At 37.6% G+C, this 24,294-nt stretch overlaps 1 protein-coding gene across 1 annotated transcript; it reads left to right on the top strand.

Moving 5' to 3' along the window:
• The first annotated feature begins 19,357 nt into the window (after positions 1 to 19,357).
• On the top strand, positions 19,358 to 23,489 carry LOC111905259 (uncharacterized). The gene is made up of 2 exons (XM_023900946.3): positions 19,358 to 20,362; positions 23,290 to 23,489. Exon 1 carries the CDS (start codon positions 19,407 to 19,409, stop codon positions 20,337 to 20,339), a length of 933 nt encoding a protein of 310 aa, XP_023756714.1. The 5' UTR covers positions 19,358 to 19,406; the 3' UTR covers positions 20,340 to 20,362; positions 23,290 to 23,489.
• The last annotated feature ends 805 nt before the right edge of the window (positions 23,490 to 24,294 follow it).

A 24,294-nucleotide genomic window follows, 5' to 3' on the forward strand; every position in this document is an offset into this window, starting at 1 on the left:
GGGTCTAGAGTCAAGGCTGACGAAGCGAGAAATCGAGTCTAGGCGAGAGAGGAAACGAAGTTTTGAGTCAAGCTATGAGTCCAATTGATATAAGGGTTATAGAGTGTTTATCACCTAAAGGAAAAATGAGGGAAATTATTAGTTTATATAACCCCCATACATCAGAAACGGACTTGGGCAGAATAAAATTTTTGTCACACAGCGGTCTACTCGTCGAGTGCATCTTATGGACTCGCCGAGTCCATGTGAAAATTCACGATTCTTCTGCCATTTACGCTTCAACTCGGCGAGTCTACATACTTACTCGACGAGTCGCTCATTCTTCTTACTTTTGAGCTGAAGATTTGATGACATTCGATATGGGCATTGGTTCTATTCTTTGAAGATCATTTTCCGAGCATTTCCAAGAGTTTTTCCCTTATATTTGGAGCTTTTATAAAGACTGTACCACACGAGATTTTGACACCCAAGACATGGATGAGCTGTTTCCATGTCTAAAGTCAATTGAAGATGGAGCTGAAGAGAAGAGATATCAACCTCGCCACTACTATCCCAGGGGAGTTTGTTCCAATTCTCTTCTTGTTTTTATTGTTCTTTATCATGCATAATATGCAATGGGGACATTGCAAAAATTAAGTGTGGGGTAGGGGGTTGGTTATATTAGTTAAAATTTTAGTTAATTTTTGATAAATTTTGAAAATTTTTCATTAAAATTGCTAGGTCTAAATTAGAAAATTTTGGTAAAAGCAATTAGGTTTCTTGCTAGTATTATGTTGATGATTGCATGAAGATCCAAATGTTTAGTTGAGCCTATATACGTTCTAGTGCATTTGTGGCTTCCTTATTCCAGTGAAATCATTGGACAAAAACACAACCCTGCTCAGCTCGAGGGATGTAATATGTTTAGCAGCCTAAACCTGAAATGTATCCAGGAAGATTGTTATCGTTAGCCAATAAAGGTTGAGATTGAGCGCCCCTGCTTAAGCATGTAGGGATTTGAGTGAAAAAAGAGAGGTACATGTAAAAAAAAAGAGAGAGAGAGAATTACAAGAGAAATTGTATGAATTTTGGAGCAATTAAAGTGAAGATCAAAAGATCAAAATTCCAAGAAATCCAAATAGTTGAAGATACCCGAAAATCAAACAATAAAGGTGGTGAATTCAAAGAGATCAAAGATCAAATTACCAAAGAAAGTGAAGAATTCTAAAAGAGCTCCATAGTGGTATCGAAAAGTTGTAATTCTAGATTATGTATGCTCGGGTTGCTCAATTAAAAACACCTTGAGGGTAAGAGGTTTTCTGCGGATGGATTCGGATGGTTGCATAAAATGAGCATAGTTCAGGATGAGTGGGCAAGTTTTTATGAGGATTGTGAGTATTTGGAGTATGGGAGGTTTTTAGGAAAAATTTTAGACACAAATGCATGCGTTGCGGTCTTGGCATAATGGTTGGGTTCGATTGGGATTATCTTATGTGGTATTAGTATGTTAAAATTCAGTTTTGCTTGGGGGCAAGCAAAAGTCAAGTGTGGGGTATTTTGATATAGGCTTATTAAGTCATAAAAATCATGCATTATCTTAATACTTTATGTTGATTTTATCTCATTTAATGAAAAAAAGGTGTTTAATTAGTTTATAATTTCATTTTTCAGCAACAATTACATGCTCGAAAGGAAAATGAAGCGGAACTAGCGATTGGAAGCTTGGATCTTGGATTTTGAAGAAAGAAGGATGTTGCTGGACAGCTTGACCCCTCGTCAGTGTTTTGGCCATATCTCATGAACCATAACTCCGATTGACGAGATTCAAAATGTTCTGAAAAGTAGAAACAATTTCGGACGACTTTCGTGTTTTGAGAAAATGCTAATTCGAAACGTACTCGGCGAGTAGGGTCGATTACTCGCCGAGTTGTATCGAACTTTCGCGATTCTGGACGCGCTGACTTGCCGTACACGGGTTTTAAGTGACGGACTCGCCGAGTAGATCACTGGACTCGCCGAGTAGCCTCTGTTTTGTGAAAATCTATATAAAGGGACTTTCAGATCGATATCAGAGGATGGAGAGAAACCCTAGGAGGCTGAGAAACGATTGGAAGTGCTGCTAGGTCGTGAGGAACTGAAGAATCAAACCTACATTCAATTGTGAAGAGAATCAAGACAATTTTGGTTTATTCTTAGTAACTTTTTGATTTGAATCATGTTTACATACTTTGATTTCGTTTTTGAGTTTATGTTTACTGCAATCATGAGCTAAAAACTTATTCTTCTGTGAGGGTAGACAATTTTGTGAACATGGATTGATTATTTGAGTAGGATTAATTTTAATTGGTAATTATGTTTAGTTAAGCTTGTTAAAGAACCTTATGTGTTGACAATAACTATTCTTCTGTTAATAAATTAGTAATTAAGTTGTATGAACATCTCTTAGTTATTAATTTCATATGATTTATTGTGACCACATAGTTGTATGTCTAGGAATAACGAATGTGAAACTAGAATTAACTAGAAGATAGGTAAGTTAATGTGTGAGATTGTTTGATGAACATCAGCAATAGGTTAATTGAAGGGTTAATTTAATTAACCATTACAAGTCTTACTTAACCCAAATCAATAATCTAGGAAACCCGTTAATTTAGACAACTGGCCATTGCTTGAGTTAATTTGTTTTCTAAGAATTAGGAATAGCGAACGTGAACCTAATTATCTTAATCGGTAGCCAATGAAGAATTAATCCGATACATTAAAATCATCCATGGGAACAAATGAGTCGTACCTAAACAGAAGTCCTCTTTACTATTGAATTTAGTTGGTAATTAATTGTTTTAGTTGCTAGTTAATTAACTTGTGTGTTGGTTATTCTAATTAAGTTTCTAGTCTTGTAAAACTAGAGAAAATCCCCTTTTTGTTATTTGTTTTATTTAGATAATATTAGCATTTATTTTAATTGTTTACCGTTCCCTGTGTTCGATACCCTACTTGCTTGAACTATATTACTAATCGATAGGTACACTGCCTTTCGTGTGTTTATTTTGTGTCTAAGTTAGTAGGATTAAAACTAGTTTGTTTCACACACATCACCAATCCTCGTCAAACTTTGGATTGTCCTTTGATAGTTGTTTAATTATTTTAGTCAAAACCAATTCTAGTCCCTTTTCCCTCTAAATGCGCTCGACATTTGGAAAATTTTAGAATGGTCAAACATTAAAGCATTTGCAATCGATCCTATACCCGAAGCGTTTGGGACACGACACATAATGTTTTATTTGCTATGTTCTCAAAATTCGAATTGTGAAGAGGAATGCTGTAATCATAATCGAAATTTTAAGAACACACTATGTACCCTTGACTAAATTTATTAACATTTCTCAACCTAATCCTTTAGATTTGAAATGAAGCATAATATTCTCTCCCTTAATTATAGCAAAACAACTTTACAACCCTTACGACTTTGCAAGGTATAACTCTTGTTTTCTATAATCAATATTGCCAACTTGCAATGCGTGCCTTAATAATCATACAATCATAACTTTTATGCTCCCACTATCATGATGATTATTATAAAACATAACACTTATGCTCCCACTAGCTTCGACATGTATTCATAAACATCTTAACTTTCAGAAAAACAATGCTTATTGAATTTCTTAAGTTCATGTTTCTAATACTTAGTGCTTTGATAATCTTTTATCAAGGCTTCTTGAACTTATACACCTTTGCCTTCGATAGTTCATATGTGTGTCTAAACACTTAAGACTAATTGTCAAACCTTACAATTCAAATTATGGAAAGGGATACCATAACCATAATCGAATTTGAGAATGCAATTTTACAATCACTATCTTCTTAAAATCTTTCTTAGTGAAAGCATTTCCTCACAATCATTTTCATGAAGGAGGAAATCTTATGACACTTAGATTTAAACGGTGTATGTGTTCCTATCCATGTGAATTTGTTAAAACCAAAGTTTACGACAAATTCAAACTCATATGGATCGAACTTTCTTAATCTCGATTTCTTGCCTTATGGTAGCACAGCTTCCCACCATGTCTTCCAAGTAGTTAAGCACCTCACCTTTTTCTTATCAATGTACTTTCCATTGATCAAGGTCCTTGCCTTTTATGCATTCAAATGAGAACTCATAGGACTCACATGCATAATTAACTCGATTGGATTGACACATAAACAAAATAATGTCATCACGATAGGTTGTAAACCTCAACTCGTGTGCTAGTGATGATCGATAAGGTTTATTTGATTTGTTCTTGAAACCTTTCAAGACCATTAAGTCTCCCACCGACTCCTTGACATATAAGATTCTCTTGTCAACAAACATTTCTTGACAAACAAATATTCAAGAGTTAGTGTAGCTTTTATCAAAAACATTTCATAAATTGGTCCTAGTTGGTCTTTTTCTTATCCAAGACATCACAACTTTCCACATTTGATGAATGTTATAAACCTTCTTAATACTTGTCACTCAATGTTACAATCTTAACTTTAAGACTTGTTTCGGAACGAAGTATGATTGACTTATTGATTTAACCATTTCTTCAATCCTTGATTCCTCTTCTTAAACATACAATTGTACTAAGACTCACTTAGAGGATCAATTGAGATATGGTTCTTAATCATTAAGACCTATCATAAAGCATAAAAGGTACTCTCCCTTCTTCTTAGAATAGAGAAACTTTTATCTTTCTGCCTACTTGATTCTTCTTATTCGTTTTGCTATTGATTTAAACCTTTTTCAATCAATTCATAATTACACTTAATCTTATAAGTATAATCATATTTTCTAAACCTTTAGTAAACCATGACAAATATCTTTGTTACTCTTATGGAGAACTTGATCAACACACAACTTTGTGTGCTCGATCTCCTAGTCTTTCACTTGACACTTTGTCAATGAATTGGTCTAATTTCCAAATATGAAATTTCTCATTCATCATGCAACCAAGTTGCGTGATTCCAAACTTCTGTCCAATTCAAACTTTGGGCGATGAGAAACTCTCCCTATTTGGTGAATTCTTGACATTTCCATAAATACCATAAACAAGAATCATATCCATTCGTTGTAGAAATATGCAAACATCAATTTTCATAACGATTTCATTGCAAGGAAATAAACAAATAAATAAATAAGTCAAACAAAATTTATTTTATTTATAAAAGCAGCGGAAAACATTTATCCTCACAATGCAAAATCCATTGAAAACTATGTATTTCAAAAGGAAAATTTCTAACAACTCTATCATAACTATCTAAGCTCAAAATCTAATCTTCAAGTCCATGCGATCAAGATCCATTCCTTGTGATTAGATTCATCTTGCTCTTTCACCAAGCTTCCTTTCTTTTCACCGATCCTGCAAAACATTCAAATGCAATCTTATCACATTATGTATTAAGAATCAATGAATAGGAACTTAATGGAGTTAGATAGTGGATTTTACCTGAAGCGCAGCCATACTCTTTGACTCTCCCATCTTCTGGATTCTTCAGGCTCTTTGGGCAGACTTGTATCCAACGCCCTTTCTTTTGGCAGCAAACGCAAGTCGGTTTTCCTAGAACGTCCTCGGAAGCATGGTCGGTTGACTTTCCCAACAAATACGCTCCATTGCTTCGCCAAATCATTTCTGATTCAGCAGCAATGAGCATGTAAGTTAGGTCAATGAGGTTGTCGTCATGATCCATCATATAATACTTTCTTTTGAACTCATTATATGATTTAGGAAGTGACTGCAAAACCCAATTCACGGCCAACTCATCTGGGAATGACACACCCAACATTATCAACCTATCAATGTGTGATTTCATTCCTAGAACGTGGGCACACACGGGTTTACCATCTTCATGTTTCATTTCCAATAGGGCTTTAGTGATATTGAACATTTCAATTCTTCGATCTTGTGGGTTGGGGAGAACAATAGGAGGAGGAGGAGGAAGTGAATCATGATTTCTCGTTCCTCGATTGAATCGTGGAATACCATCTTCATGTGGAATGCTTGTTCCACGGGATTTGGGAAGACCATAGTTGTCGAACTTTGACATCTACAAAACGGGAGAAAACGAATTCAAGTTAGTTGATTGAATGAGTCCTTAGCAAATCACCCAAATGAGATACTAAGGCTAGGACCCAACACAATATTCTACAACTCGGGAGAGGGATGCCGTAACCCTAATTGCAGAATATTTGAAGGTAAGTGAATGACGATTCACTAATTTCCACCACGAAAAACGAAAAGGAATTTAAGTTTTAAATCTATGAAAACTCCTAGATCCTTTGAGATTCATTGAACTTTCAATGGCATGTTTAAATCTCGATATGCCCCTCTTGTTTGTGATTGGGATGCCGAGGATCACAAAGCGGGTGTGAATAACCATGCAAACTTACATGGTGCCCTCACATGTTACAGTCACCTATTCGATGTGCCGGTAATCCACACACGCTCCACCGAACTATGACAAACATTAAGTCACCCTTTTCTACCTTTGCTTAGAACCATTTAGTGTGCCGGTAAACCACACACGCTCCACTAACGTCTTTGCAATGGCACAAAGTGTAATTTCATGGAATTGCATCAATTCAATTTTGCCTAAGTAACTAAGATTGGGAATTTTATGAAAACATTTATTTACTTTTATACTTTATTATACTTATAATGGAAGGTTTCGTCCTATCCTAGCCGTTCGGCTAACGACCCTCCACTAGTCAAGAGTGCGGTGGGTAAGAGTGGATACCCATTCAATCGCCATTTTATAGGCAATTTCCTTAAACACCCCTTATAGACCAACTTCGTGAATGAGGCCTACTAACGGTAAGACTGACTTTTACTCATACATATATATAATGTTAGACTTTTAATGTTATATATAGTATAGGGTGTATTTTATACTTTCAAAATACTAGGTGGTCTAATTCAACAATTATACTTTTAATTCAATTAAATTGTAAACCTAAACTTTTATGGATTTATTAAACCTCTTTTAGTTATACACATTAATTAATTAATAAAACCATAAGGGTGTAATTTGAACTTTTTCAAAACAATACTAGGGTTTTAGAATTTAACATTCCTAATTAAACCTTTTAATCAACTTTTAAATTCCAAAACTTGAGGGCAAGTTTTGAAACCTTTTTCAAAACATTAGGGTTTTAACTATTTAAATTTCAAAACAACAAAACTTTTGGGTTCAAATTTAAACTATAAAACCTAAGGGTTAAATATGAAACTTTTTATAAAAACAAGGATCAAATAACAAATAATCTAAATTAACAATTAAACACATAATTATCCATATTTGATTTATTTAATGATTTCTTGAAAAACAATTTATCAATTTAGTCAAAATAATTAATCAATAATCACATAAGGAAATAATTATCTTATTAATTGATAAATATCTTCAATTAGATCAAGAATATAGTCAAATATATCATAAAATCGGATTTATATTGATCTAATATGATAAGGTAACTATCCCAAAGCAAAAACAGCAAGAAATCCCGAGATATACTTCATCTGACGAGTTGACTCGTCGAGTCAAGCTTGGACTCGTCGAGTCTGCATGGACTCGGCGAGTTCAGCTATGGACTCGGCAAGTCCAGCCTCCAGAACATCAAAAATCGAATTTTTTGAACATGTAATGCATCAATACAATTGAAACCAGTCTAGGCTCTGATACCACTTATGGGTTTTGGTCATAAGACATCCTATGTGCTCATACAAACCCTAATGCTTGGATCTAGGTTTCTCTATTGTACATGCAAGTTATCTAAGGCTATAAACCCTAATTCTAGCATATGGAATCAATATTAACATATAATTAGGTTTAAGATATTACCTTGATTGTTATGTAGCAATAACAATCCCAAATCTCCTTGTATTGACTTTGGAAGGCTTAGAGTCACAAGTGTTACTCCTCTAATGGCTTACAAACACCAAGAGCAAATGGAGAAGGTATAAAGAGAGAGGAGAGGTATAAGAATTCGTCCCTAAGATGCCTAGGGAAGGTATGGACGAAATCATGAGCCAAAGGGGGTTTATATAGGTGTAGAGATAGGGTTTCAGTCCTTATCCTTATCTAGTTGCTTGCTTACCAAGCAACCCATAAGATAAGCCTTGAATCCTTATCATGGTCGAATTCTAAGGCCCTTATCACCTCAAATTCGTCCAACCTATCCTTAAGATAATCCTTACCTTATTTTGTAACTATCACATAATTACAATTCAGCCCCTCTAGTTTAATTAATTACATTTGACCACAAAATTAATTCTTAATTAATTATTGACCAATATTAATTAAACAAATATGATTTCTTCTTTAATATATTATTCGTATAACATATTAATAAATCATAATAACCTCTCTTTCTAGTTATTTCTCCAATCAAGTTGCTTTGGTGAAGGCAACCCAAAAGGACCATGCACCATCGGGTCAAGTACATACCAAAATAGTTATGGACTTAGACAATAATCCAACACGTGTAATCACAGTCACGAACTCCGTTCCCTGCTTGAGGGACAAGAACTCCTGGGCTAGACGTTCCCTATCTATAAGGGGAACATACTCGTCTCGGAGCATGGCGGTGAACCTCTCCCAGGTCACCATTGTAATCTCTGCAGGAGTAAAGTCAGCCGTCACAATCTTCCACCAATCCTTCGCTCCCAAGCGAAGCTGGTTTAGCGCGAACCGTACCCTCAAATGCTGAGGACATGAACATGTGTAGAAGCATCCCTCAATGTCATACATCCACCTCATTGCGGCTATCGGATCCTGAGTCCTGTCAAACTCTAGTGGCTTCGTGTTGCTGAACTCTCGGTACAGCAACGAGTCACCCACTTGTGGTCTCGCGGCAGCGACAGCTGTAGTGGCTGCAGCAGCAGCCGCCTCGGTCAGAGCAGCATATCGCTCGTCAAATGTCTCAATCATAGTGGTCTTGATAGACCCAAACATCTCCAGTATCTCAGCCCAAATGGTTGCGGCCACCTCCTCGTGAATCATCCTACGGATCTGATGGGTTTTAGCCATAAGAACTTTCCTATGTGCGCATGCAAAACCCTAATGCTTGGATCTAGGCTTTCTAATAAAAATGCTTTGAATCCAAGACTTCTAATTACTAATTAGGTTAAATAACAACATTGAAACAGATCTAGAATCATACCTTTGAGTTCCTTGTTGATCTTGAGGTCTTGGAGCTTCTAGAGTCACAAATGTCACTCCTCTAATGGCTTACAAACACCAAAGCAAGGAGGATGATTTGGGAGAGAGGAGAGGGGAGGAATTTCGACCAGAGGTTCCTTACTTTAGGTCAAGTGTCGAATTCCATCAGCCATGGGGTCTATTTATACTTGTAGACTCCTTAAGGATTACAGATAAGTCCCTATCAGATAATCTTCTCTTAAGGCTATCCAAATCCATTCCTAGATAACTCTAATGGACGATTTTAGCTATCCTAATCCTCTTAGAATTCGTCCATAGTATATCCAAATGGATTTACAGTCTAAAGCTTAACTATCAAACAATTGACAGTTTATACCCCTTTATTTAATTAATCTCTTTAAGTCACCAAATTAATTCTAATTAATTCTATGACTTATATTAATCAAATAACAAATATATTATTCATTATATTATTCCCATAATATATTAATAATATTTACTCTCTCTTATTAAATCATCCTATCAAGTTGCTATGGTGAAGGCAACCCAAAAGGACCATGCACAACCGGATATAGTTACAGCCTTAGACACTATTCCAACAGTCTCCCACTTGGATAAGTCTAGTAACTATACAAGTACAATTCGGTTTGCAATCGTAGCTCTCAAAGACGCTGTCAACTCTGATCTAATCAATATTGTCCTTTAGATAAGGGAACGTACAGTCCTCTGTTAGATATCATGCTGACAATCCTATGGAATGGTTAGTCAAGCATTTAGGTTTCTCGATCTCTGATTTATTTGACATAGAACTTAATCGAACACATCAATTCAGTTCTGACCGGGCCCGGCACATAAGTCAAATCAAATCATCGAGCGGCCGAGATATCGCTTTTACCTTCTTAGATAAAAGTTACAGATAAACTTCGACTTATATGCATTTACTTATTCATTAACCAACTATACACAACAATACGTTTTATAACAACAAGTTACTGATGCGTTTTCGTATTATCAATGTACAATCAATTAACAAATAATAAACCATATATCTAGGTTTTAAGACTATATGATATTATCGTCTTGCGATCACCTTTTATATCTTATTCCATAAGGTGATTCCAACAAGCGCGGGTTTATTCCAATGCTCAAAACTAGTTCATAAGCACTCATGAACGTTGCAGCAATCCTTTGCTATGTCTAACACCATTTAGACATTCTACACACCAATTCATGACAATCTTCTTTCATATCTACTTCCAATATATGAACGATTGTGGACCATTTGAACAATTCTATTATTCCTAATAATTTCAATTATTCTGGAAGTCAAAACATGCAAAGTGAAACAATAGCTAAATAATTAACATAAGATAGTAACATTACTCATAAATAAAACTCCTTTATTTAATCATCAAATGTCAATTATATTTATCTATTACACGTTTCTAATACTATCTAATCTATGCTAATATCATCCTTCAGCCCAATACTCCTAGCATGCTGCAAGTGCTTAACCCTACTTAGTCCCTTCGTAAGCGGATCTGCTGGGTTATCTTCTGATGATATCCTCTTAACTACGAGTTGTCCTTCTTCTACACGATGTCTAATGAAGTGATACTTTCTGTCGATATGTCTTGATCTACCATGATCCCTCGGTTCCTTGGTTAAGGCAACCGCACCTTCGTTATCACAGAAAATCTCTATTGGCTCCTTTATGGAAGGTACGACTCCAAGATCACCAATGAAGTTCTTTAGCCATATTGCCTCCTTCGACGCTTCGCTCGCTGCAATGTACTCTGATTCGCACGTTGAATCAGCTACGGTTTCTTGCTTGGAACTCTTCCATGTCACTGCTCCTCCATTTAGGGTAAAGACCCAGCCCGACTGCGAACGGTAGTTGTCCCTGTCGGTTTGAAAACTGGCGTCACTATACCCTCGCACCTTCAAGTCATCACTTCCTCCGAGGACTAAGAACCATTCCTTCGTCCTCCGAAGGTACTTAAGGATATTCTTCACCGCAATCCAATGTGCTTTGCCAGGATTCCCTTGATATCTGCTAACCATGCTCAAAGCGAAGGCTACATCAGGTCGAGTACAAGTCATAGCGTACATGATTGAGCCAACTGCGGAAGCGTATGGTACTCGGCTCATTTCTGCTATCTCAGCTTCGGTACTCGGACTTTGAGTCTTACTCAACTTGGCATTACTTTGTATCGGTAGTTCTCCCTTCTTTGATTTTTCCATACTAAAACGTTTTAGTACCTTCTCTAAGTAAGTATTCTGACTAAGTCCAATTAGTCTCTTACTTCTTTCTCTTACTATCCTTATTCCCAAAATGTAAGAAGCCTCTCCGAGGTCCTTCATAGCGAAACACTTCCCGAGCCAGGACTTTACCTCCTGCAGAGTCGGGATGTCGTTTCCTATGAGCAATATGTCATCGACATATAGAACGAGGAAGCTTACTATACTCCCACTGGCTTTGACATATACACAAGATTCGTCTTCGCTTCGTACAAATCCAAACTCTTTGACTTTCTCATCGAAACAAAGATTCCATCTGCGAGATGCTTGCTTAAGTCCATAAATGGACTTCTCAAGCTTACACACTCTATCCGGATGCTTCGGATCCACAAACCCCTCTGGCTGAGCCATGTAAACATCCTCAGCCAACTTTCCGTTAAGGAAAGCGGTCTTGACATCCATTTGCCAAATCTCATAATCATGAAATGCGGCAATTGCTAACATCACTTTAATAGATTTAATCTTCGCAACTGGTGAGAAGGTCTCATCATAGTCAACTCCGGGAGTTTGAGTAAAGCCCTTCGCGACCAATCGCGCTTTATATGTGTGTACGTTCCCATCCACGTCGGTCTTCTTCTTGAAGATCCATTTGCACCCAACGGTCTTACGTCCGGGCACGTAATCAACCAAATTCCAAACTTGGTTATCATACATGGATTGGATCTCGCTATCCATTGCCTCTTTCCACTTTACAGACTCCGGGCCTGCCATGGCTTCCTTGTAGCTATTAGGTTCATCAAGATTTACTAGTGTACCATCACTAATATACATGTCCCCTTCGGTAGTAATATGAAAGCCATAAAACTGGGGATGAACTCTAACTCTATCGGAACGTCTAAGAGGTAAGGATTCGTCAATTGGTTCAACCGGAGTTTCCTCCTCGGGTTGAGTGCCAGCGGTAGATGTTCCTTCATCCATCGACTCTTGAATCTCTTCAAGTTCGATTTGCCTCCCACTGTCTCCTTGGCTTATGAGTTCTCGCTCTCGGAAAACTCCTCTCCTCGCAACGAAGACAACATTGTCCTTCGGTCTATAGAAGAGATATCCAAAGGATGTCTGCGGGTAGCCGATGAAAATACATCGCTCACTTCGAGGTTCAAGCTTGTCGTGAGTATCTCGTCTTACGAAAGCCTCGCAACCCCAAACCTTGATATGTGCCAACGAGGGAGCTTTCCCTGTCCACATCTCGTGAGGTGTTTTGGTAACCTTCTTAGTAGGGACTCGGTTAAGGATATGGGCGGCAGTCTCTAAGGCATACCCCCAAAAAGAGATTGGTAGTGAATCACGACTCATCATAGAGCGAACCATATCCAATAAGGTTCAATTACGCCTTTCTGCCACACCATTCAACTGCGGTGTCCTAGGAGGCGTCAATTGCGAAACTATTCCACACTCCTTGAGATAATCGTGGAATTCAAGACTTAGGTACTCTCCTCCTCGATCGGATTGAAGCATCTTGATTTTCCTGCCCAATTGATTCTCCACTTCATTCTTGAACTCTTTGAACTTTTCAAAGGTGTCTGACTTTTGCTTGATTAAGTAGATATACCCATATCTACTATAGTCATCGGTAAAAGTCACATAGAAGCGGTTCCCATCCTTCGTGGTTGATCTAAACGGTCCACATATATCGGTATGTATTAGGTCCAATAGACCCTCACCCCTTTCACAAGTACTCGTGAAGGGCGACTTAGTCATCTTTCCAAGCAAACAAGACTCGCATGTGTCATCTTCCCTAAGGTCGAATGACTCCAACACTCCATCCTTTTGGAGTTGGGCTATGCGTTTCTTGTTGACATGTCCAAGACGACAATGCCACAAGGATGCTTTATCCATACTAGTGGAAGAATCAATATTCAAAACATCATTTCCAAAGTCATCAACAATCATAACAGTTTCATATATTCCATTACATGGTATAGCTTCAAAGTAAAAGACACCATTTAGATAAGCCAAAATAGAACCATTCTCATTATTAAAAGAAAATCTAAATCCTTGTCTATATAAACCATGAAATAAAATGATGTTTCTTGCCATTTCTGGCGAATAGCAACAATTGTTCAAATCTAAAACTAAACTATTCCTAAGCACTAAGGAATACACTCCAATCTTGGTCACAGGCGACGATCTTCTGTTCCCCATGATTAGATTGATCCTTCCTTGCTCCACATCCCTACTTCTTCTTAGTCCCTGCACATTAGAACAAATGTGATAACCACAACCGGTATCAAGAACCCAAGAAATAGCATGATTAGAATCGTTAGATTTGATTGTATATATACCTGCGAAAGATGGCTTGATCTTTCCTTGTTTGATTGCTTGCAGGTAATCCGGGCAGCTTCTCTTCCAATGTCCTATCTTGTGGCAGTGGTGGCACTCTGCCTCCTTCGGGTTAGAGCAGGGCTTGGCGGGATCAACTTTGGTCCCACTAGAAGAGGCACCATCTCGGGCTTTCACCTTGCGATAGTTCTTCGATGAAGCTTTCCTCTTCTTTCCCTTCCCTTGTCCAATAGCCAAGACAGGAGCAGCGGGCGGATTGGGAGTAGGTGCAACAGACTTGTCTTTAAAGTTGCTCTCAGCAACCCTCAAGAGACCTTGGAGCTTGCTTAGGGTGACCTCTTCTTTGTTCATGTGGTAGGTCATCCTAAATTGATTGTACATCGGAGGCAAAGAGTGAAGCACCATGTCGATCGCCAAATCCTCACCGAAGTCAACATTTAACTTGCGAAGGCGGTCGACATACCTTTGCATCTTTTGCAAGTGCACGGTAAGAGATTCTCCATGACCCATCTTCGCGGAAATCATGTTAGTGAAAATCTCGTACCTCTCTTGTCTCGCGTTTTGGTGATACCTCTCCAATAAGTCTTGGTGCATCTCGTACGGGTACATGTCCTCGTAGGACTTTTGGAATTCGGAGTTCATGGTGGCGATCATGATGCAATGTACCTTCGTTGCATCTCGCTCATGAGTTTCAAATGCGGTGATTTCGGCTGGAGTAGCGATTTCGGTGTTGATTTTCTCGAGCTTCTCATCAAGGACATACTCTTTGTCCTCATAGCGAGCAATGGTGCGAATGTATCTTATCCATTCGCTAAAGTTCGTTCCATCGAAGGTGACCTTTTGGCAAAGGCTCATCAATGTGAAAGAACTAGCAGCAGCGTTGTTTGCGTTCGACATCTACAATTAGAAAAGGACAAAGATAGATTAGAATAAGAATCCCTAATTATCACCCAATAAGAAAATTAGGGCTAGGATCCAACAATAACATTTACATACTAGAAAAGGGATGCCGTAATCTAACATGCAAATAAATTGAAGGTAAGTGAATGACGATTCACTAATTCTCCATCACGAAACTTAAACTATTAGTCCTAAGTGTTTTTGAGAATTCCTAGGTTCGGATGAGATTCATTGAAACTATTCAATGGCATGTTTAAATCTCGATATGCCCCTCTTGTTTGTGACTGGGATGCCGAGGATCACAAAGCGGGTGTGAATTACCATGCAAATTCACATGGCGCCTTCATTGTAACAATCACCTATTCGATGTGCCGGTAAACCACACACGCTCCATCGAACTATGATAAACAACGAATCACCCTTTGCCACCTTCGCTTAGAACCAATTAGTGTGCCGGTAAACCACACACGCTCCACCAACATCTTAGCAAGGTGCAAAGTGTAATTTCATGGGATTGCATCAATTCACTTTTCCTAAAGTAACTAGGATTGGGAAATTTTAAAATATGTGTAGTTACTTTGTATTTCTTATTATACTTTTAATGAGAGGATGAGGTTGCCCTATCCTACCCGTTCGGCTAACGACCCTCCACCAATCAAGCAAGCGGTGGGTGTGAGTGTACACCCATTAAGCGCCATTTTATAGGCCGCAACCTTATACCCACCTTATAGATCGGCTTCGTGAATGAGGCCTACTAACGGTAAGACTAGCATTTAGTTATACATATATATATTATTCTAGTAATATCATATTAGTATAGGGTTGTATTTTAAAACTTTTAAAATCTAGGGTTTTTTTTTTTGAAATTTAAGTTGTCTAAATTAAAAACTTTTAATCACAAAAGAAAATTTCAAAACAAAAAAGGTAGGTTTTAAACATTTAAAACATGGAGGATCAAATAACAAATAATTCCAATTAACAATTAATATCCTAATTATCTATATTTGATTTATTCAAGATTTCTTTTTAAGATAATTACCAAAATAATCAAAATAATCAATTAATTATCATATAAGGAAATTAAATATTTAATTAGTTGATAATTACCTTTAACTAGATCAAGATAATAGTTATTTTTATCAGAAAAACGAATTAATATTGATCTAATTAGTTTATGGTAAGTTAAGATAAGATAAACACAAAGAAATCCCGAATCTGGCCATTCCAGACGCCTGGACTCGCCGAGTGCACAAAGGGACTCGCCGAGTCAGGCCTACTCGCCGAGTCCACTTTGAGACTCGCCGAGTCCATGACTCAGAAACCAAAAAATCGAATTTTGCAGGTTTGTTTCAGTTAATCAAGCAACAATTTACAGAAAACCAAGCTAGGCTCTGATACCACTGATGGGTTTTAGCCATAAGAACTTTCCTATGTACGCATGCAAAACCCTAATGCTTGGATCTAGGCTTTCTAATAAACATGCTTTGAATCCAAGACTTCTAATTACTAATTAGGTTAAATAACAACATTGAAACAGATCTAGAATCATACCTTTGAGTTCCTTGTTGATCTTGAGGTCTTGGAGCTTCTAGAGTCACAAATGTCACTCCTCTAATGGCTTACAAACACCAAAGCAAGGAGGATGATTTGGGAGAGAGGAGAGGGGAGGAATTTCGACCAGAGGTTCCTTACTTTAGGTCAAGTGTCGAATTCCATCAGCCATGGGGTCTATTTATACTTGTAGACTCCTTAAGGATTACAGATAAGTCCCTATCAGATAATCTTCTCTTAAGGCTATCCAAATCCATTCCTAGATAACTCTAATGGACGATTTTAGCTATCCTAATCCTCTTAGAATTCGTCCATAGTATATCCAAATGGATTTACAGTCTAAAGCTTAACTATCAAACAATTGACAGTTTATACCCCTTTATTTAATTAATCTCTTTAAGTCACCAAATTAATTCTAATTAATTCTATGACTTATATTAATCAAATAACAAATATATTATTCATTATATTATTCCCATAATATATTAATAATATTTACTCTCTCTTATTAAATCATCCTATCAAGTTGCTATGGTGAAGGCAACCCAAAAGGACCATGCACAACCGGATATAGTTACAGCCTTAGACACTATTCCAACAGGATCTCCTCATCACTAGTACCACTGGTACCACTGCCTCCTGGTTGTGGCGCGTTCCCACCATGATGACTCTGAAATACGACATAAAATAATCAGAGACTCGACCGAGAGTGCTCACACTTGATCAACCGTTCCTACTTGTTCCTTGGCACCCTAAGGATTCTTACTTGGGATGTTTACCGATCTGGTGCTTTCAGTAGTACGGGCCCAATACTACCTTCCACACCGTATCCATATCCCCACCAAGTCCTCCTCCTAGGATCCCAATTCGCAAGTACTCTATACCTCCTGGATTCTGCCTACACTCATGCAGACTTCTCACAAGCTACTCTCTGCTACCTACATGCACTTAAAGCAACTCACAACAACATAAGCTCCTAGGCTAAGGCATCACATATCAGGCCACCCTAGTCCTAAGATATGATTTACCTAGCCTACTCTAGCATGCATAGCACATCACATAATATCTCATAACACATAATGTAAGGGTATTTTGGGAAAGCACCGTTCGAGCGCTGGCTGATCGTACACACTGCTCCTTTTTGCTTTTCTCAAGATCTTTTACTCTTTTTAGAAAAATTGTTTCTTTTATGAAAGATTTTCTCAAATCCTCAGTTTGAGTTCAGATACGCCCGAAGGTGCATCCGAATCCCTCAAACCAAGGCTCTGATACCAACTTGTAACGACGTGAAAATTTATAACAAATTTTCATTTTTCAAACATTACATGAATCATACAATTCATCTCAAATCCCAAGTGTATCAAATGTTATCACGGTAAAACATATCCCAAAATATCCAATACAAAATCCTCTATCAGTGTGTACAAATCATCCTGACGCCTTCCCGCGATCCTCGCTAGTACCTGAAACACATATTACATAACACGGTAAGCATAAATGCTTAGTGAGTTCCCCAAAATACCACATACAACACATAATCCACTTGAGGCTATAACTCGGTATGACCCTCCGGTCAATGTGTCTCAGCGGGACCCTCTAGTCCCGTAGCTCGTTGGACCGTCCGGTTCGGTCTAGCTCGTTGGACCCTTTGGTCCGGTCTGATCGAGGACCCTCTGGCCTCATGAGTCGTTTGACCCTCTGGTTCGGTCTAAATAACACCTAGCATACATATAACACAATGCACATACATCTCAACATACACATACACATAAGACCCTCCGGTCTGCACATAGATATCACTCTAGGTAATGTATAGTGAGAAGACTCACCTCGTAAGATGTCTAGAAAACTCTTGTGCTCGAATCCCCGATCTAGCCTTCGCCTATCAAAATGATAACATCTCTAATCAATACACTCCTTACATCCTCCTCTCTAAGAATGGGTAAAAGACTATTCTACCCCTCCATGACCTCTCTTAAATCAGTTTGACCAACCCTAAGGTCAACTGAAATCAACTCAATCAACGGTCCAACTTTGACCAGACTCGTCGAGTGCACTCGGGTGACTCGGCGAGTCCATGCATGTCCTCTGAATCCTCCTAAGGCCTCACTTGACTCGTCGAGTTAACCTTTCACTCGACGGGTTACCACTGGTCATGAATCGCAGGGCAACCCGATCCGACTCGTCGAGTTCTCTCATGGACTCGGCGAGTTTCCCCCATGGCATTACATTTGACCTTTTGAGGTTAGATCTGTTTCTCTAACTTATAAATATGGCCTTCTAACACCCAAAAATCACGTAAAGGTCTGAACTTGGTGTTTATGCATGGTGTATCTTGCATTATATACCATAGAAACCCCATTAATGCTTCCTAGCTTCAAACACTAAGGTTTACTCTACTAAAGCTTCATACTTTCGGCTTTATGGACCTAGAAGGGTCCAAATCTATAACACAAACTTGCAAGAGGGGTTTGAGGCATTCAAAACCCCAAAGATGAAGTGATTCAAACCCTAACCCCAAAATGGAATCTACACAATAGGGAAGGAAAGGGGTTCGATTTTGTACCTCAGAATGAAGCTCCTTGCTTGAATAACTCAGAACAACAACCTCCCTTGGTCCCTCTTGCTGGAACTCTTCTCCTCTCTTGCAAAATCACACAAAAAAGCTCAAGATAGCTCTTTCTCTCACTCTACACACTCAAGCTCGCTAGGGTTCTCTCTTCTGGGAAGGTAGCCGCAATTAAAGGCTATAAGTGCCTTTAAATAGGGCTCAAGCCCAAAGATTTAGGGTTTCCGCCAAACAACGCAGACGCGTCGAGTCGCCTCACAGACTCGTCGAGTCCATTCATTAATCTGAGTCATCAATCGCGATCCTACTCGATGAGTTTAGGCGTCAACTCGTCGAGTCCCTCTTCTTAACTCAAGAGTAAATACTTAAACTATGATACCTGGAAATCCAGATGTTACAAATTTTTTTTAAAATCATAAATAACAAAAAATAATATTAGATTAACCAAAAAATAAATAAATAAAATATTATGGTCATTTAAAGTATTATGTTCAAAGTTAAGATCAAGTTAATTTAAAAAAAAATAAAAAGTGAAGGTAATTTTTCACACCTGAACTTTGCAATAAGTGCGATTCGTTTAATTTACTCAACCCATTTAGGTAAGTATTCTTGTTTGGTTTCACTGCAATTGAGAAAGAAAGTTGGCATGGAGGCCGAGGGTTCTTCGCTTCCTTCCAACTACGTCACCATCCTGCAGCTCAAAGAGCGATGGCTCCAACAACAACACCAAAATCCTGCAAAATCCAAGCCTCATGACGATGAAGCTAGTTGTCAACCAAGCGGCGAAGCTGCACTTAGACGCGTTCCTCTTCAAAGACCAAATCGCCCTGGGGTCATTAACCAAGTCATACCGGAGGTTGCCGTAGATGATTCTGGTTCTAAAACTCAAGTTGATGCTGCGGATAATCATCCAAAGGGAGAGGAGGAGCAGAAGACTGACCACTCCAACTCCAAACTCTCGAAGAAGAAAAAAAGTTCCCGAGCTCCAAAACCTAGGTCGGGCACCAACCAAAATCCAAACGGAGGTGGCTCCCCACTGTTGGTACCAGAAGAGGTGAAGGAGAATAAACAAACTCAGCACGTAGGTGGACGCCGGCGTCGGCATCTGGTCTGTGAACCCAATGACAGAATGACAGTATTTGCTCAGAGTGTGGACGACTTACGGCACAGTGATGCTCGTGGTCATGGCGTCGTTGAGGCTGTTGCCGCTACTGTGCACGTCCCTATTGTGAGCCAGAGAGCAAATAGAAGATCGGGTGCAGGAAGATACGAGGGAAAACCAAAACCCAAGCCTTCGTCGGATCAGAATGTGGTCTGCGAGCCTAATGACAAAAGGATACTATTTACTCAGAATGTGGATGACTCATCGCACAACGATGCTCGTGGCGATGGTGTAGTTAAAGCTGTTGCTGATTCTGATGTGAATGTCCCCATTGTGAGCCAGGAAGCAAACAGAAGAGGGGGTGCTGGAAGATTCCAGGGCAAACCAAAACCCAGACCTAGTGAATCCTCCTTTTTGGCGAGGAAAGGGAAAAACTCCCTCGTATGGGTTAAAAAAGGAGAATCTTCGACAAATTGATAACGCCAAGCTCCCAACCTCTGGTATATCTCTAGTCCTGTTGTTAATTGGTTCTTGAAAAAATTACTTGCGATGTGTATTTCTAGTGTTTTTGGATAAATACCAACACCAAACTTGCCAAAAACAACCAAAATTTACAAGTGCTAAATACTTCTTGAGTCAGGGTAAGATCAACAATCTTCTAACTATGAACAAGTAAAAGGCAGGAAAGAGAGCATAAACTTGAAAAATATTCAGAAACCTGGCAAGAAGCCCTTAGACTAGAACAAAAGGTAGGCTTGAATCGTGAGTCTAGCCCTTCCTCCTTAGACTATCTTTTGGCTTTCAGTCTCACTTTTGGAGAAGTTTGCCATCAATGGATCATCAGAATTTGGTCTTACTAGTAAACTGTCTATGGAGTCGAATTATTGCCCTCTTCCATATCTGTAGGAACATTAGTCACTTACATTCGCCTAGATACAATTTTGACTTTGTTCTGGTTCATCAATATCCCCTTTTTGTCATCTCACACTCACACATTCCTATGAGATGAGTTCACTTGGGGAACATTGCAACATGCCATTCCCAAGAAGGACAGGGAGGTCATGCTCAAACCTGAACATACTGTAAACCATCAAATAAAGAAATCTATTACCAATATTCCATATTTAGGATAAAGCCATCAGAGACTATACACATCTTCAAAAATTCATCATTACTTTTGCTAAACTAAAACATAACCTCTTAGATGGAAGCCAGTCTTTCTTCCATTCCTTGCTCCTTGATTTTCTTTACCCAACACAAAGAAAGAAATATAGTTGAGTATGAAATATAACCAAGACTAAGCAAACAATCCTAACAAACTAAAAAATGAATCACCATAACAAAATGTATCCTTCAGATGCAAATACATACATGTACCTTGCATAAGGTGCCAAAATCATATCATATCATTTATAATATACTACATTGGATCCACAACTTCAAATAATACAAAGATACACCCAGTTTTGACTGAACAAATCAAAATTACACATCAAATGAATTTGAGGAGCTTGAATCACTATAATATCAGGGGATTATATATATATATATATATATATATATATATATATATATATATATATAACTCTTACAAATAGATATCATGTCACTTAGTGACATGTGTTGTGACTATAGCGATCATAGTTGTGATTCAAAAAACAATTGTTAGTTTGTTACCCATCTGAGTGTGATTACATGTGTTGTGATGTCACAATACATAACACTCAGATGGGTAAGAAATGATATGGATTACCAAATGTGCGATTAAGAAAACAGTGAACATGACGAAGGTTTTTTCTCTTTTGATTTCTTTATTAACCATGATGATGAATTTTAAAAAATCCAAATATTTTACTAAAAAATAAATCAAGTTTGAGAATGTTATAACTCTTAAAAGAGGCGTTGGATGCTATGGCTCTTATGCATTAATGATAGATTTTGTAATGTTTTTGTTTAAGTTTAAGTCAAGTTTCAATGCTTTGTAACAACTACCTTTGGCCACAATCTAAACCATGAACCTAAGAAATCAGATCAAATACTAATTTTAGAATTACCCAATGGTGAATTTGTTTAAAGTAAGGAACTAATATGTTTAAAAAAGCTCAATAATCTCGTTGAAGCGCTAGTCTAGTAGCTTTTCAAAAAGCTAGTTTAAAGCTACTTTTTGGTTTGCCAAACATGACAACCTAAAAAAGTTTGAAAAATAAGGTAGTTGTGGCGTGCCAAAGATAGCCTTAGTCACAAGCTATCATTTTTTACCATTTAATGTAAGAAACTTACATGTGTTTACATCCTTTAGCATTACATAAATTGGTAAGTTTGTTACATAAAATGTTTAAGAGAAGTATGTTGGAACATGCTGTGCACAAGATCAAACATGAACTAATATTCACAGTAAAATAAAGAACATGCAATCTCAAGATGGGACAATTTTCTGTGTATTACTCATTCACGGAAAACAGAAAATACATACACGTCCAGCTACTGCTAGGAGATAAACCCTACTCTATTTATATACTAAATAACATCCTAAGATGAAGAAGAACTAACAGCTAAGAAACCTTAAAGATAGGACTACTAAGTCCACGTTGATGAAATCCCACCAAACCAGGTCTTTCATTAGACCAAGTCCTGATTATTCAACTTGTGGATACAGAAACTGGAGCGACCCATTCGAATCCGTACCCATGAACAACTTAACCCATTAAGATTACCCAACAAAGTATGTTGCATGGATTGGTAGTGTGGTGAAAGTATATTGCATGTTTTCGCAATTAGTCCCAAATCAGAACCGCTCTGAGAATTTTAGAAATCAGTTTTGCTTGAGATGATGTGGGCCATGCTTATGATGAAAACATAATGATATGTTTAGCAGCATCATGAATGACCAGACCACAATAAAGTAGGATATGCAAACAAAGAAAGTAAATCATTATGCAGAGTAATGCGCACTTCCAGGTTATTTCTTAAAACATGTAATAAAATCATTTAGCACATAAATAATCCACTCACCTGGTTCTGTTTTGTTTAGATGCAATGTAATGCAAGTGAAGCACTTTGTTGACCTCTAATATAGTTATTCCCATCTTGCATACATTCTTTAGCATCCCCAGTCTGGTTCTTGTCTCTTGATCAATATGATGGATTGGATGTGATAAAGGTGGCTTGAGATTTTTGATCTTGGGTTAATTTGGTAATGGAGATAAGATTGTGTGACATGTTTGGAACATGCAATTCAGGTTTTTGTTTTTTTTGTTTTTCATGCACAAGGTTTATCTGCTGAAAATAAAATAGAATTTCCAGTCATGATGTGATTGTTAGCAATTGCTTTAGTCTTGTCTCACTAAATAGTAAATATAAATATTTCAGCAGGGACTTAGATGGAAAAGTTTTTATTAACAAATATATTTGTGATCTCTGGATTCAGGTACGTTTATATTATATTGCAAGTCGGTGGTCAGCCAAGGAAAAAGGGAGATGTAGCAGAAATTACTAATTAACTGAATGGAATGGATTGGATTGGATTTATGGTCCCGTTAGTTGATAGCATTTGTGCAACCATTTTACCATTTTACCAGCATGCTAAATCCCTGATTGCGATCCTTGGCCCATAGGGATAGGGTGGTACTTTTTTTTGTTTATCTCCTCTTTCACTAAAAATCCATACCCATTCCGAAAGAGAAAAAAGAAAATTTCAACTAATTAAATACCCAACAGAAAAGAGTAAGGTTAATTTTCTTTTCTTTTTTCATATATCATCGGCCAAATGGATCCCTAATCACATTTTTAAGCTATCATGAACACATTTTATAGCTCTGACCTTACCTTAATTAAAATGTCGTCTAGGACAGACATCAATTGGATGGAACAAATTTAGATGGTATAAAGGTTTGACTGTTTGTGAAGTTTCTATTTGCAAAACAAAAACTTAATAATATTGTATGTTGATGGTAATTGTTTATTGGCAACACAGCAGATGATGGTCACGGGTTGGAGACAGTGGTGGTGATGGACAAAAAATAATTGATGATAGTGTCGTGGCCAGGTGGTTGCAATTATATGTAGCCATCTAGGGTTTGTTATTGGACATAAATGAATAGTTAATGGGATTAAATAAGTAATAGAATGAATTATCGGATATTGAGTAATCTAATCATTATAAACAATATTTTAATAAATATAGCCAATGTTTACAAAATTTTAAAATATATCATCTTCTCTAGAATAGGGTATTTTAGATGACTATTACTCATTTGGTACCTTATTTCAATAACATCTATTGGAATTTACTTGACATTAATATTCCAAAATTTATCTACATGTTGTTAGTTCATAAACGCAATTTATCAATAACAATGCTCATAGAGGGAATAAGTGTAACCTTCCAATTTTCATAATAATTTTTTCAATTTTTAGTTAAGATAAAAAACCA

The sequence above is a fragment of the Lactuca sativa genome, chromosome 1 (genome assembly GCF_002870075.4).
Source record: "Lactuca sativa cultivar Salinas chromosome 1, Lsat_Salinas_v11, whole genome shotgun sequence".
Taxonomy (NCBI): Eukaryota; Viridiplantae; Streptophyta; class Magnoliopsida; order Asterales; family Asteraceae; genus Lactuca; species Lactuca sativa.

What these genes read in the sequence shown, in the direction of transcription:
- LOC111905259 (XM_023900946.3), top strand. Translation starts at nt 19,407, where the DNA reads ATGGAGGCCGAGGGTTCTTCGCTTCCTTCCAACTACGTCACCATCCTG.